The 16,495-nt window shown below is 44.5% G+C and overlaps 2 protein-coding genes across 5 annotated transcripts; one reads left to right on the forward strand and one right to left on the reverse strand.

Annotated features, from left to right (window-relative positions):
- Positions 1-1,526: 1,526 nt before the first annotated feature.
- LOC123403615 lies at positions 1,527-5,746 on the reverse strand. 2 transcript variants are annotated; one of them, XM_045097537.1, is made up of 4 exons: positions 5,627-5,746; positions 4,662-4,791; positions 2,608-3,026; positions 1,527-2,363 (listed from the first exon to the last, which is right to left on the reverse strand). In XM_045097537.1, the coding sequence occupies exons 1-4, from the start codon at positions 5,681-5,683 to the stop codon at positions 1,824-1,826; spliced, it is 1,146 nt and encodes a 381-aa protein (XP_044953472.1). In that variant the 5' UTR covers positions 5,684-5,746; the 3' UTR covers positions 1,527-1,823. The 2 variants fall into 2 exon arrangements, 1 of the variants encoding a protein (XP_044953472.1); XR_006611515.1 differs by lacking the exons at positions 1,527-2,363; positions 5,627-5,746 and adding exons at positions 3,148-3,884; positions 3,967-4,467 and having other exon boundaries at positions 2,936-3,026; positions 4,662-4,739.
- A 1,383-nt stretch (positions 5,747-7,129) lies between these two features.
- LOC123401719 (WD repeat-containing protein 44-like) lies at positions 7,130-12,703 on the forward strand. Of its 3 annotated transcripts, none has more exons than XM_045095576.1 (7): positions 7,130-9,102; positions 10,245-10,335; positions 10,437-10,594; positions 10,684-10,735; positions 10,922-11,004; positions 11,131-11,214; positions 11,451-12,703. In XM_045095576.1, exons 1-7 carry the CDS (start codon positions 7,777-7,779, stop codon positions 11,631-11,633), a joined length of 1,977 nt encoding a protein of 658 aa, XP_044951511.1. In that variant the 5' UTR covers positions 7,130-7,776; the 3' UTR covers positions 11,634-12,703. The 3 variants fall into 3 exon arrangements, with proteins under 3 accessions (XP_044951511.1, XP_044951509.1, XP_044951508.1); XM_045095574.1 differs by having other exon boundaries at positions 7,131-9,102; positions 11,110-11,214; XM_045095573.1 differs by having other exon boundaries at positions 7,260-9,102; positions 11,121-11,214.
- The last annotated feature ends 3,792 nt before the right edge of the window (positions 12,704-16,495 follow it).

Genomic DNA, 16,495 nt, shown 5'->3' on the forward strand with positions numbered 1-16,495 from the left:
TCCCGGGTGGGTGGGCCCCTCCCGGTAAACACCCGGAACCCATTCGTCACTCCTGGTACACTGCCGGAATTGCCCAAAACTTTCCGGTGACCAAATGAACCAATCCTATATATCAATATTCATTTCTGGACCATTCCGGAAACCCTCATGATGTCCGTGATCTCATCCGGGACTCCGAACAACATTCGGTAACCACACATATAACTCAACTATACTAAAACATCATCGAACCTTAAGTGTGCAGATCATGCGGGTTCGAGAACTATGTAGACATGACCCGAGACACTCCTTGGTCAATATCCAATAGCGGGACCTAGTTGCCCATATTGGATCCTACATATTATCCGAAGATCTTATTGGTTGAACCTCTGTGCCAAGGATTCATATAATCCCATATGTCATTCCGTTTGTCCTTCGGTATGTTACTTGCTCGAAATTTGATCGTTGGTATCCGCATACCTATTTCAAACTCGTTACCGGCAAGTCTCTTTACTCATTTCGTAATACAAGACCCCGTGACTTACACTTAGTCACATTGCTTGCAAGGCTTGTGTGTGATGTTGTATTACCGAGTAGGCCCCGAGATACCTCTCCGTCAGACGGAGTGACAAATCCGAGTCTTGATCCATACTAACTAAACAGACACCTTCAGAGATACCTGTAGAGCACCTTTATAGTCACCCAGTTACGTTGCGACGGTTGATACACACAAGGTATTCTTCCGGTGCCAGTGAGTTATATGATCTCATGGTCATAGGAATAAATACTTGACACGCGGAAAACAATAGCCATAAAATGACACGATCAATATGCTATGTTCATAGTTTGGGTCTAGTCCATCACATGATTCTCCTAATGATGTGATCCAGTTATCAAGTGACAACACTTGCATATAGTCAGAAAACCTTGACTATCATTGAACAACTGGCTAGCCAACTAGAGGCTTGCTAGGGACATTGTTTTGTCTATGTATCCACACGTGTATCTATGTTTTCATTCAATACAATTATAGCATGGATAATAAACGATTATCTTTAAACAGGAAATATAATAATAACTATTTATCATTGCCTCTAGAGCATATTTCCAACAGCTTTGTGTTACGACTAGACTGCTAGAGCCAGATTCAGATTTACTGAATAATTTTGACTTCTAGACCCAATTAATTAGTGTATGCATGTGATGCAACTAGTAGTTGGAGAAACACTTCTATATTATGTACAACTTTGACTGCCCTGTGTTAATATATTTGCAAAACTGCAGTACGGTAATACTTGTAGATATGGATTATATGTGGATATAATCCATATCCACATGTGGGAGTACATGATACTGAATATTTGTGGAACTACAGGATACTGAATATATTTGTGGAACTACAGGATACTACACGACCCATATATTTGCAAAACTACAGGATACTGAATCAGACCAAAGCTTGAAACAAAACTGAAGAACCCACAAGCACAACACAGGAACAAAGGATTAATAAAGTGACCAAAAGCTAGTCAATAACAAGGAAGGCATGGTAGCAGATCATTCTTCTTAATGGCAAACTTAGCATCTCATATTAGTGAGCAAGAAGAGCACAACTCAATAAACAACAACCCCATTCGATATCCTAGAACACGCTGCCGTGTACTGTTTGTTAGCACTTAGCAGCTTAGCTAGCAGAAAAATAGAAGACTAGCTGAAGCTTCAGGTTTGCTGAATAAAAAGTTCAAAACTTTGTGTTACGACTAGACTGCTAGAGCCTAAGTAAGCAAGCAGAGAAATTAAATCATGTGCCACTGCTAGATGCAAGATATTATAGTATACCCGACTCAAGCTAGTCTAGCCAACTGCCTCCTTAACCACATGATGCGACTTGATGGATCAACGCTGAGGAAAATCTCTTTCTTTTGTTCATTCATGAGAACATCAAAGTCATCTACTTTTTCTTCAGTGGTTAGCTCTTCAATTTCGTTCTCCACAGCGATGCATTTCTTGATTGAAAACTCATCTACATCAGCCTTGGCTCTCTCCCTTGCTACAGCTTCCTCTTCAGCTTGCTTGGTCTTCATGGCAATATAGCTCTCCATCATCCCTGCAACATCAGCTTTCTTGCGTTTCTTTGGCTCCTTCTCCACTCGCTTCCCCACAGTACCTTGAACCTCCATAGGATCTTTTCCAACCGTTTTTTCTGGTTGCTGGGTAGAGATGCTTATCTCATCGCCGTTGTCATCATCATCCACTCTCTCTTCAATATCCAGAAATGTGCTCTCACTTTTCGAAAGGCTCATCGACATTATCAACTTGAGTAAGAATAGGATGTTGAGAAGGTTCAGATGATGTGAAGTTGAAAGTTCCTTCAGTTGTTTGTCCTACACAAGGAAAATGACATAAGAGATCAATTAAACATAAATGTGACAACCTGCATAACTCAGTATAAATAAGTTCACTCGCCATCATGTAGCTCTCCTACAACATCAAACAATGGGAAGGAAGCCCTGTTGGAGCGGAACTTCTTCGCTTTAGGAAATGACTAAAAAGAGAAGAAATTAATTGGTGAATAGCCACACAAGAATTTATCTCTCAGACGGCTAGATGAGGACAGAAGTAACTTACCATGAGAATATTTTCCCACAATGCAGGTTCAGCCACCACCATCTTCCTTGAGTCATCCCATGAGATTCCTCTTTGCATCCTTGCTTCTTTGAGGAAGCCATAGACCCTTTTGATATCCTTTTCCTTATTTTGTATTTGCAACTTTGTGAATAAAGCATATGGATGCTTCTCGTTCATTTCTCTTGTTATCTTGTTCCATGCTTCAGTAGACCATCCATTGTCTCCCCTAAATGATGGGTTGTTATGCTCATGAAACAACTCAACTAGAGTCTTCTCTTGTTCAAAAGTCCATGATGCTCTTGCTTTTGGAGATGCCCCTTTCCTTTTTGAGGTACAACCTTTTGGAGATGCCCCTTTCCTTTTTGTACTACAAGCTTTTGGTGACAACTTCTTGGACGGAGCCACGAACTTCGGAGAACCTATTCCAAACATCATAGTTGTTGAGCACAATAATGTTAGTAACATTGTTATCTAACTTAGCCATGAAAAAAATTATGTGCTAACAATTATGGAAAGAAACAAAGAGTTCAGATTACTAACTCTTTCTACATCCTCACTCCTCCCCACATCTTCCTTGCTACTGTTGCCGATAAATGACATAATCTTCACACATCTTTATTGCAATTGTGTCTCTATCATTATCTCCATGAACTATTTGATTACTCAACGACTCCACATCATTGTGGTATTGATTATCACCTCCCGGGAGATCAACAAAATCCCTCGCTGGTATGTTATTGGGCTGATTGTCTAACCACTCCTCGTCACCTTTATGCATTCGAATGATATTATGAAAAACCGCAGCAGCTGCCGGTATCTTGACTTGGTTCTCTATGCGATGAAATGTACCAACTTTGAGGATAGGGAATCGTTTTTTCAAAAACCCCAAAGCTATCTCTATTCCTTAATATAGCATGACGAAGGTTGAATAATTCCTTGTAGTTCCTTGGTCGACGTTGACCACTCTGGAACTCTTTCAAGTGATATCTAACTCCACGATATGGAGCAAGAAATGATGGTGTATTTGCATAGCCACCACCAACAAGGAAGAATTTTCCTTCAGGAACTTGAAACCCATTATTCAAAGACGATATAAGGGCTTTCGTATCCGTTGCAGATCCCTCCCAGCCACATGAGATGAAAGTGAAATTTAAATCAATGTCGCAAGCCAACATCACATTGTGACTTAGTGTGCCCTTTCTATTCCTATATGGAGCAGCTTTGTCTCCTCTTATAGTAATAGGGATATGGGAACCATCGATTGCTCCAATGCAATTCTGCAAAGAAAAGGATGAAGAATGATTTTGTGATCTTCTGAGAAAAAAATAACTACTTCATAGCTAATACCTAATAAGGTACCTTGAAGTAGGGGAAGAAGCGTGGATTTGTACTAATCGTCTGATGGGTGTGTTGAACATTGGGAAGTTTTAGAAACCTATAGGTGAGAGCAGGGACTATGTTGAAAAATGCCTTGATATGGCGATGTAATGTCTCGCCGCTGTACTTGAACTGGAGTTATAGATCTTCAAACGATGCATTGTGTGAAAGCATGTACAAGAAGAACCCAAGTTTTTCCTCTACCTTCACTCTTGTATCACGCATCAGATTCTCTCATCTAAGATAGTTAGCCAATGACTTGAAGATCTCTGGTTCCATACGGAATGCTACTCAGCAATCCATCACGTGACCTTCAAGTATTTCTCATAGGCGCTTCTTGCCGGACAGTATCGATGTATGCCGACGCTTTTGGGTACACTACGACCCAAGAGGTGCAATGCATGCAACAAGAAAAGCATAATATCATCTTCTTCCTCCTTCCTCATCCTCTTTCCATCCACACTTGTCGAATTCATATTAGCACTAAGTAACCATCAAATAAAAAAATGTAACCAACAGGATGTCAATTTTTCATCAATGTAATGCATATCATATATGACATTATGTAGAGAAATCTGTTTAGATCAAGGACTATAAAATTCATCATTGTAATGCATATCATATATGACAACACACACATAAATCAATGACAAGGGTAAAGGTTGGATGCATCAAACCTGAATTTTTGACTTGATTTTTTCGATGTTGTTGCTTATGTCGCTTATCTAGACGATGAACTTGTGTCTTAACTAGATCCCACGACGGAGGTAATTCGTCCTCTTCCACTCGACCTGCAAAGAAGGCGATCTAAAAAACAAAAAAGTGAATAAAAGATAACAATTAATCAGATTTTGCTACAAAGATACTCAACTACTACACAATCTACTACAAACAGTCTAAATCATCATGTACAATGTCATCAATCTACTACAAATAGTCTGAATCTACTAGAAAAGAATACTTCATCAATTGCTGGATCATCTGACTAGGTCCAATATATAATAAGAAATAATCTAGAATAGGAGTGCATTATTGCACTAGTGGACTTTGCTGTCATCCCAGTTAGTGGTAGTAAGAACATGTGAACATGGGCACTCACTGCATTCTAGAGCATGGCCTGAACATAGACTTTGGCTGTAGGTTGAGGTCATCGTCGTGATTGTCCACAACCGTTGTGGTGGAATCAAGGCTCTGCTCTCACTCAAGGATGGCGCAGACGACTCCTTGTAAGTAGAGTAAAATGGCTCAAATCCTATTCCCACTAGTGATATAGTCTGTTTGATCTATTTGTGACTGAAGCTCTCTGCCTATTTGATTGGTCTTGGTCAACCACTTTGTTGAGGACTGGGTCAGGATCGGGTTCCCTACCAAGAAGAAGGTGCACACTGAGTGCGCCTCCATGCCTTTCGATGACTGACGCCGCCCAAACCTCTGCACGCAGCAGTGCGCCACGACCGCCGCGCCCGGGCTGCCCGCGTCGAGTACCGCGACTCCATGCCGGGGTCCATGACGCGGTGCAGCCGGTCGTCGACGCGGCGCAGGTAGGGGTGCGCCCAGTCGACGAGCCCCACGGCGACTTTGTCCGGCACCGGCGGCGGAGTTAAGATGCAGCAGATCGGGCAAGAAAAAGGAGAGGACTTACCAGAGAGAAGGAAGCCGTTGTGGTCACCGGAGGCACTGCGTCACCGTTCGTTGTCATTGCCGGAGACAACGTGTCGCCGCCGCCACTTTCGCCTCGTCAAACCCTAGGTTTCGTGCGCTCGTCTCGTGGTTTCGTTCCACGCCTTTGAGACGATTCTTCTAGACCCCGTGGAATGTAGCGGACCGACGTGGTTTGGGCCGAGATCTTTCCCACCGTGGCCCAAACCAAACAACAAAATAAAACCCACGTGGAACAGTTCCTGTGCTGAAACGACCCACGTGGATTGGGCCGAGATCCTAGGCAAACTACTTGGTTTACCTGCTAACCAAACAAAGCCTAAGATGTCCAAGGGATCAACACATGGGGAGAATGCCATAGTGTGATTTGAGGTCCTGCAAGTGGAGAAGGCGAGGTCTTGGATATGATGAAGACTTTGCTTCACATGTAGTTATTTAGACTTGAATTTCGCGATATGTTCCCGTCCAGACCGGATAAGAGTTCATGTGAGTCTGGTGGTATGTGACTTGTAGTAGTAGCCTCCGCAAGTGGGGGTTGCAGCTTTGGAAGACTACTTTGTTGGTGGTGCTCCTTTGAGTATCTAGTCATGGTTTTTAGGGTGAAAACCCAAGGTTCGGCCTTTATTGGTGGTGCCTCGGAGTGGCCTTGTTGTTGGCATTGTTTTTGGGAACATGGTCTTTTCTTCACGTGATAACCTACAATATTTGGTCTGGCAACAACAACACATGTGCATTGTTTCCTTTCTAGAGGTTGGCACGACATCGCTTGTGCATTATTTCCTTCCTAGAGGTGTTGCTTTGGAGAACCTTCTTTGTAGTCCGGTTGCTTTTTTGGTGGTAGTTATAATGCTGCTACTATGGGTGATGGATCATCGTGATAGGATCTTTTTTTCCTTTTTTTTGGTCATGTGCATTCTGAATGTTTTTTTACATCTTATTCGTGCAGAGTCTGGGTGTAATTGTTATCTGCTTGATATTAATATATTTCCTTAAAAAAACTAAGCATATTTGCATACTTGCCTTTTTTTGGTTGCGATCAGGCATGCACACGATTTAAGTCGGAGTCAAAGTTGCTCTTACATATCCCTATTTACGGACCGGTCCTTCTCTCCGTGAACGATGTGGTGTCCGTTTTGCGGGCTTGGAGATGCATTGGCCGGCTAAATTTTATGTCTTGACCTTTTGGAGAAGTAGATCCAGATCTTATCCTAGTTGGCAAAAATTTCAGAATCTGATCCTTTTCCTGCCGCTGGAGTTCATGACAATAGGGTATAGCAACCTACCGTCGAGGTCCCTGACAATAGGGTTGCAAGTCCTACCATATTTTTTTTAAGTTTCAAATATAGTACACGTACACACCTACCGCCAAACATCTTGACGGTATGGTTGCACATGTTACCGCTAGCCCCTCTAGTGTCGACGAACTTGACGGTAGAAAATGACCAGATCTTAAAATTTTGCAAACAGGATCAGACATGGATCAACTTTAAAAAAAATTCAAAACATGAAATTTTGCGGCCTTGGCCACTTGTACTACGTGGAGAGCCGTGAACGCAATCATCTCGTCACCTTGTCCAGAGAGCGGCGTCATAAAAACACCAGCGACGCGGCTGCGATCCGAAACGGCGCGGGCGGTTGTTACCCCTGTCGGACCGGACGGAACAAAATTTACCTCCTCACTGGCAGCCCGGCCCCACGGCACCCGAATTTAACTCGCCCGTCCACAGCGGAGAACGCTCCGCCTCAGCCTCCGCCAGTTACCACCGGACAGTACACAGTAGAAACCGGCAGGCAGTAACGACACCATCACCATGAGCGCGGCGCAGGCGAGGGAGAGGAGAGGAGAGGAGAGGACATTTTACCGCGATGACAGCAGCGACGGCGACACGAGCACCAACCACCCTTAAGTAAGACGGCGGGGGAAAGGAAAGGGGAGGGAGGCAACAGTGGGTCGCGATTAAGCTGTCGCGCGCGGCAGGGAGTGGCCAACTGCTGGATCTGACGCCACTTTGCTGCTACGACTTCGCCATCCCTCCCCCCTTGCCTCGCCCACGCCGCCCCCCCTCGCAATTCGTCGAGCACCGCGGGCGCGCGGCCCCGATCTCCGCGGCTGCGGCCAATGCCGGCGGCGCGATGAGCGTGGAAGACGAGGTGCTGGGGGAGGAGGAGGCGGAGGACACGGAGGAGCTCTTCTACGAGTCGCTCGACCGCATCCTCTCCTCCTCGGCCTCCTCCACCTCCGCCTCGGACGACGACGGCGGCGGCGACCACCCGCGCCGCAGACGCGGCTACGATGACGCGGCGCTCGACCTCTGGACCTCCCAGCCGGCGCCCATCCAGGAGCGCCGCCACCGGCTGCTCCAGCTGATGGGGCTCGCGGGGGACCCTTCCCTCGCGCGATTCCAGATGGGCCGATCTGCCTCCTACGACGATGTGGGGGATTCTCCCGTCTCGCGGCCCAGATCGGACGGTGCCTCCACCGCGAAGCCTCCGATTGGAGGCGGGCGCTTGCGCTCCACCTCGTCCGACGCGTCAGATGCCAGTGCCACGCTGGAGGCGGTCGAGGAGGACCCAAGCTGCTTGATCAGAAACCTCGACGACGGTAGCGAGTTCGTGGTGAGGGAGGAGTTCGGTCTGCGCGAGGTTGGTACCGGCCGCCAGCTTACCGTGGAGGAGTTCGAGCTATTCATCGGCCGCTCCCCCATCGTCCAGGAGCTCATGCGCCGCCAAAGCGTCACCCACTCCAACCCAAACTCCAATTCCCAAAGTGGCGCCTCCACCCCCATGGAGAGGTCCAGCTCCGGCTCCAGCAATGGCGGGGCGCGTTCTAGGCGGCGCAGCAGCTGGCTCCGCACCATCCGCAGTGCGGCTGGCTCCATGGTCACCTATTCACGTGACCGCCGCAGCGACGACAAAGACACGTCCTCAGAGAAGGGTGGCCGCCACTCCAGCTCGGCTACGGAAGACAGCCAGGATGGTGTTGCACGCCATGGCCCAGACCGTGTCAAGGTGCGCCACAATGGGAAGTCATACAAGGAGCTCAGTGGCCTGTTCATGAACCAGCAGATACATGGGCACAAAGGGTCCATCTGGAGCATCAAGTTTAGTCCTGATGGGCGATACCTTGCAACTGCTGGGGAGGATTGTGTGATCCATGTTTGGGAGGTGTTGCAGTCCGGACTGATGAAGGAGGAGAGGGAGGTGGAGGATAATGGGACCTGCAATCCTTTCAATGCCATGGTACACGATGAGTCACCAGAGCTAATGTTAGCATCGGGTCCTGCAGAGGGCAGCCATTGGGAGAAGAAGCTGCCGGCAAAGGCTCTGCACAGTCCTAGATCTGTGACCTCGGACAGATTGATGGTGCCAGAGCATGTGTTTGCACTGTCAGAGAAGCCTGTTATAACCTTCGCAGGGCATTCAAAGGATGTGCTTGATCTCTGCTGGTCCAAATCTCAGGTAATACTAACACGCGTTGTAGTCTTTCTTCAGTTCCAGTGTGTGAATACTAGTTTCGAGTGTAATCTCAAGATGCAGATTGTGCTTTGAGTAGAATAAAGTTCAGAATGGACAATAGTCTCAGTGCTTAGATAATAACTACATTTCTGTATTTAGAAATGGAAAACCAGACATAGTTATCAGACTAGGGACGCCACGTCGTCTTACCTTGTCAACTTGGCATCCTAACCTGGCGTACAATGCTGGTATTAGAAATGTAAAACTAGCTGGTTCAGGATTAGGCAATCTGACGTTGAAGCAAAAAACTTATGTACTAGGATTTTTGAGAGAGGTAGGGACTGTGGCCACTCCGGGGGGCTAGGTAGAAGGACTGTTCTTCTACTTTCTTGCTTGATTTCAAGGGTGTACGGTAGTCCTATTGTATAAGATGACTTAATTGATCCACAAGATGGATATGAGATTTGAACTCTCAGTCTTATCATCTGGATTATTCTTAGTTAGAGAATACACTACCCCAGTTCTGTCTTATCTGGACTCTACCTAATTGATAAAATATGAGGATCTTGTACCTAACTTGGTGCCGGGTCATGTACTACGCATACATAACAAATACACATTAATCTATGGAATTATTTGAAAATAACCATGTCCAGAGCCTAGCTGGAAGACTACATAATAGATTTAACATGGTTCGATGAAGAATATAAGCAGTTAACAAACCTTATCTCATCTGTTTTGCAATGTCGGCTCGCTGTTTGCATTATCTCTTGCTCATTTATCACATTAAGACTTAATGAGAATCAACCACAGGTAAACCCTTAAGCTCTAGCAAATGGCATTATTTGTTATGTATCCATTGTTCCAATTGGTTGCATTTATTGAAGCACTTTGTTTTGAGCAACCCCTTACTTTACACTTTGTTGTTCTTTGACTCCATACTCTGTTTGATGACGTTGTGGAGGTTAAGAGCTCATAGATACTCCATGACAAATTTAGGACCACAACTAAATTTGAAATCAGGAACTTACTCTACTCATCTATCCAAACTATAATTCTAGGCATGTAGCAGCACAATTTGTTATGTCTTTTTTTTCGTTCCAGTTATTTCAGTCCCTGAGCTTCCTTTTGTAACTGATGTGCAGTACTTGCTTTCATCATCAATGGATAAAACTGTACGGTTGTGGCATATGTCAAGCACTTACTGTTTTAAAGCCTTCTCCCACAGCGACTATGGTAAGAACTAAGAACTATACTTTCAGAAGACTTCTCTCCATGTGCGCTTAAACACACTGATGGCACTGTCCTGAGATTTCTCATATCATTCCTTGATTCAGTGACTTGCATCCAGTTCAACCCTGTTGATGATAGATACTTCATTAGTGGTTCCCTGGATGAAAAGGTTCGAATCTGGAGTATACCGAAACGTGAAATTGTTGATTGGGTCGATCTACACGAAATGATTACTGCTGCATGTTATTCCCCTGATGGACAGGTTTGACTTATTTCATAGTTCGGTAATTGGTCAACAAGGGTTATTGGCTTATTGCATGTTATGCTAACACGTTTTTATATTTTCTGCAGAGTGCACTCATTGGCTCCCATAAGGGCAATTGCCATGTGTATGACACATCTGGTATATATCTGTCTCTCTCTCATTTAGTTGCATTGTTTTGCTTCTGTGACCCCTTTTTTTCCGAGGACTCAGCTAGCGCTGTTATCTAAAGATTGTATTGCTCTGTAGCTGGAGCTGTTGTTATCCATTTGTGCAAACTGAACTTATATGCTTTACATGCTTAACATTTTTATATTTTGTGACTAGATAATATGCTTTCTTACAAGAAACAAATTGACCTGCAACTCAAGAAAAAGAGATCCAGTCAGAAGAAAATCACAGGATTCCAGGTGCTTACTCTCAAGAATAAATTTTAAATACAATATGAATCATACTGCACCTGACATGCTTGAGATATTTATCCTGTCCCATTATGTACTGACACTGAATAATAGTTCCTCAATAGTTTATCCCAGGAAGTTCTTCAAAGGTCATTGTCACATCTGCAGACTCAAGAATCCGAGTCGTTGATGGCTTTGAACTACTTCACAAGTTTAAAGGTAGGTAATACTGAGCTTGGCAATGTCCACATTGGTGCATATCATATTGATTCCGCTTCCTGCGATAATTGGTTTGGTCCAATAGCACTGCATCCACCCACCCCATCCCCTGCGTGCTGTTGATGAGCCTGACTTCCACACAATCTTTCCCTTTACAAGACTCGCTATCTGTTTCAACTTTCAACAAAATGAACCTTTTTCTATTCCGCCAGTTGGTTACTATTATTGTTTTTCAGGGTTTCAGAACACCAGCAGCCAAATCTCAGCTTGTTCGGCTGCAAACGGGAGGTACATCATTTCTGCAAGTGAGGATTCACGTGTATATATCTGGAGATACAGTGATGATTCCAAACCAAGCAGAAAGAAGAACATTGTTCCTGTCACAAATACCCATGAGAACTTCCACTGCGAGAGAGTAACAGTTGCTGTTGCTTGGCCTTGCGCCGGCGCCAGAATGACTTCTAGAGCCAACTCCAGGAAGCAAGATAACCTGGACTGTGTGTCTGGTAATGGCCATATACTTGGATTTGAACCTGTTAAAGAGGATGATTCTCCTGCTGTTCAGCACCAGAGCAACAATGGTGACAGGGCATTTGCGACTTGGCCCGAAGAGTTAATGACAAAAACAAAACAAAGCCCCAGGTCTAATACAACCCATCCCGGTGATGTAGATCAAGCTCCGAGTCCGCCGGCCTGGGGCTTGGTGATCGTGACAGCAGGCCATGATGGTCAAATCAGAACATATCAGAACTTCGGTTTTCCAAGTATAACATCCATCTGAGTACTCGTAGACATTGCATTGCAGGACTATAGTTTTGTGTACATAGATGGAGATAACGGGTGAGTTGCACAGCATTGAAGGATTGACTGAGGTTGCTCCTTGGTGCGCCTGCTTCAGAATTTCGGAATCTTCGACTAACATATTGTCAGGGCGCAGCTACTTCGATTCGGTATGACATTCATTTACTCTAAATTGTACATGAAAGTGAAGCCCTAGAGTGACGCCTGTCAGCTGGTTGGAGTGATATCTTGCTCCTCTCATCCAGCAGCTTCGACCTTGTAGCAATTGTCTATTCGCCCTTTCCATATTTCTCTTCTTTATGTTATATATTTTTTGTAAGAAAGAAAAATCTCAGTGCTACAAAAACGAGAAAATCAAAAGAGTTACACATAGGGTGGCAGAAATCGTTCTGCTGGTTTTCCTTTCCTCTGAATGTAGGTAGAAGTAGAAAATTATCTTACTGTAGCTTTTAGACCATTCCATGAAAGGCATTTTTCTTTTGTTGCTTTATCTGAAGTATTTATGAGCCTTAAAAAATACTAGTCCTACTTGTTTGTTCATTTCTACTATGTCTTGAGTTCGCACTGCCCGCCCTATGACCCAAAACTCAGAATGAGCTACTCTTCACAAATGTAAGGGTGTGTTTGGTTTGAGGACTGAAAGTCATGGAATGTCATGGTTTCGTCCCAAAGTCATGGGTTGGTTTTATCCTTGTGTTCAGTTGATGATAAAAAATGTCATGGATGGGTTGGTTCCGTCCCGGTGTTTAGTTGAAGAGATGAAAAGAGAAGAATCTAATGCCACTCACCTCTTCGATATAAATGATGAGATTACATTTCTGAACAAATAGAGTTCTTTGCATTTGACAAGCCTATAATTTAAATTTTCAGCAACATTTTCTTTCTATTTTCAACACATGCAAATAAAAATATATGATCATGAGTACGTACCAAATATTTACAAAAAATAATCACGAAAATAAAAAAATAACCACGAAAAAAATAATCATGAACTGTGTTTTTGCCGTCATAATCATAATCATTTTCTTTAGATAGCTGTCTCCTGTTTGCCCAAATCAAAGTTTAATCGATCCAAGTTTAATTAACTATCACCATGAACTGTGTTTTTGCCGTCTTTCATAAAAGCATACAGGAAAACAAAAGTTCTTCTGTCAGAAAAGCACAATGCACACTCGACAGACAGATCGCAACACTGTACTCATATAGGAGATTCGTAGATTGGCTAATCTCGATGTCAGTGAGATTTGTTTTAGTCATCGTAGACGCTTGCAAAATAATGTTAGTCATGTGTTGGCTGTCGTATGGCCGTAGTACCTCTCGTTTGCCTGAGAAGCCTCCATGAGTAATGAGAATATTATTTCGCCCCGAAAAAAAAAGTCATTTCACACCACTCAATTATTATAACATCACTATACCAAAATGGAATCTACAATTCCCGCACGACCTCTTGACTCAAGATTTTCATTCGTTTTCTACAATGTATTAACTACTCTCTTCGTCCCATAATAACATTAGTGTGTAGTGTCAGAAACACTCTTATATTATGGGATTGAGTGGGTAGTTAGTATTTCAGGGGATTATTTTAACATGCAGATCTTTTGCATTTTTTCATAGCTTTAGTGCAAGCTCAGTCCTACATGGATCAAATTAGCATGGCGTTATATCTCATGATGCATCCGTGCCATGGAAAAACAGAAACAAAAAAGTGTGTTCAGTAACAAAACATATCTCCTAGAAGAACCGTTCTCTCCTCTCGAAACCCCAGAGAGAGGATTTTTTGAGCATGATGCGTTGCCGCCCCTCCTCTGTAGGCAGGTCGCCGCCCCTCCTCGTCCACCGGTTCCGTTGATGAGGGGGTGTAGGGAGCGGCTTGCGGCGGCAACGTAAAAGTTCTAGGTTTCTTTATGGGATTTCTTAATTTTTAGGGGTTTTCAGCTCTGCAATCACGTCAATTGAAATTACGAGGGGCCCACAAGCTCGGGTGGCCCTCCCACCCCTCTCAGCATACGGGGTGAGCTTGTGACTGCCTCGTGGGTCTTCTGGTCCTTGAAGCTTCATGGGTCTTTTATGTTCCAAAAAAATCACTATAAATTTTCATTGCATTGGGACTTCGTTAGGTATGATTTTTCTACGAAACATAGAAATGCTAGAAAAAAGGAGCTGTCACTGGGCATTAAGTTAATAGGTTAGTCCATCAGTGCACCAAAACCATATAAAATTGTAAAATTATAGTAAACATGGCATGAATATTTCATAAATTATAAATACATAGGAGATGTATCAGGTCCCGAGCTGGTGATCGTGGAACGATGATGAACATGACGTAAAGGGACACAATTTTACAAAGGTTCGGGCCCCCTCGAAGAGGTAAAACTCTATGGCATGCTTGTATTATATTGATCGTGGATGGGGTACAAAGTACAAGATGATCTACCTTGAGATCGTATGATTGTGTTCTAAGCTCTAAACCTTGGAAGCGTCCCTCTAAAGACTAAACCCCTAGACTTATATATGCACCGGGGGTATCTAGGGTTTACATATGGCCAGTTACAATCTAGGGATAAACACCTTGACCATTCAAATTCATCGTGGAGCATACACAGTCTTTGGCGGATTCCATCTTGAGCACGATGAGGGCCACAGTTTACGTGGCCCGTCTATAGGATCCGAAGTATGTCTAGAGGGGGTGATTAGACTACTTGACCAAATAAAAACTTAGCCTTTTCCCAATTTTAGTTGTGGACCAATTTTAGCAATTATGACTAGCCAAGTTCACCCTACACATGCACATCTAAGAGTATAGCAACGGAAAGTAAAGACATGCAAATGTAATGTAGAGGGAAGGGTAGGAAGATCAAACGCAAAGGTTGACATGGCGATTTTGGCGTGGTTCCCATAGGTGGTGCTATCGTACATCCACGTTAGTGGAGACTTCAATCCACGGAGGGTAACAACTGCGAGAGTCCACGGAGGGCTCCACCCACAAGGGGTACATGAAGAAGTGGCCTTGTCTATTACACCATGGCTTATGTCCACGAAGGACTAGCCTCAGTCACGGTATATCTTCACGAAGTAGGCGATCTCCTTGCCCTTACAAACTTCTTGATTCGACCCCACAACACAAAGTAGGAGTCTCCCAAGCGACACATAACCAATCTAGGAGGCACCACCCCCCAAAAGGTAATAGATGTTGTAGAACGATGAAATCCTTGCTCTTGTGGTTCAAAAGATAGTCTCCTCGACACTCAATCACTCTCTCACAGATTTGGCATGGGTAGGAGAGATTGATTTTGTGGAAAGCAACTTGGGAAGGCTAGAGATCAAGTTTCAAATGGTTGGATATGAATCACTTGATCTCAACACATGAGTAGGCGGCTCTCTCTGAGAAAAATAGACATGTCAAGTGTATGTGTGTTGTGAGTGCTTCCTCTATGTTAGGGCATATTTTGTTCTAAGTAGTTTTGGTGATTGATGGCAGCACATCTGCGGACTAATCGTGTGCATTGAGCATTTCAGATAATACATCATAGGGCACAAGATGATTCGTCGTCCCTCGGTGTTGTTGGAGCACGGTGTTTCCTACGACTCTCTTTGGTAGTGTTGAGTAGTAGGAAAGCCGTACTATTTAGAGGGGGTCCTCATTGGAAAGGTTTGGGTGGAATCAACTCTCTCACACACACATTTTCTTTCCACCACTTTCTCCTTGCGGCAATGCAGCACCCGCTAAGTCTTTCGGAGCTTTTGCAAAGGGTCCAGCGGTAGTACCGCTCAAGCTGAGCGGTAGTACCACTCGCTAGCGGTAGTACCGCTCCAGATGAGCGGTAGTACTGCTAGGGATGGTAGTACATACCTCTCCTAGCGGTTGTACTTCGTCGGACTTTTTGCAAAGACTTTTCCAGCGGTGGTAGGCTCGGTAGTAGTTTTTCTACTACCGTGGCTTTGTGTCAGCCTAGCGGTAGTACCGCTTAGTCCTGGGGGTAGTATCGTTGGGGCTTGCGGTAGTACCGCTTCCTCCTGGCGGTAGTACCACCAGGGGCAATGGTAGTACCGCTGCTCCCCAGCGGTAGTACCGTCAGGGGTGTGCTGACAGTGAGGGTAACGGCTGGACTTGTTCCCCCACTATATAAAGGGTTCACCTACCTCACAAACCCCACCTTTGACCCTCCAAGACTCCATTGTTGCTCCCTAAGCTCATATGTGCCCGATCTCTCTCCTTAGCCAATCAAACTTGTTGATTTCCTAGGGATTGGTTGAGAAGGCCAAGATCTACACTTCCACCAAGAGAAAATTGATTCCCCCCACTAACCCCTTGCGGATCTTGTTACTCTTGGGTGTTTGAGCATCCTAGACGGTTGAGGTCACCTCAGAGCCACATTCCATTGTGGTGAAGCTCCGTGGTCTTGTTGGGAGCCTCCAAGCTTTGTGTGGAGATAGCCCCAACCTTGTTTGTAAGGGTTCGGTCGCCGCCTTCAAGGGCACC

The sequence above is a fragment of the Hordeum vulgare genome, chromosome 6H (assembly GCF_904849725.1).
Source record: "Hordeum vulgare subsp. vulgare chromosome 6H, MorexV3_pseudomolecules_assembly, whole genome shotgun sequence".
Lineage (NCBI taxonomy): Eukaryota > Viridiplantae > Streptophyta > Magnoliopsida > Poales > Poaceae > Hordeum > Hordeum vulgare.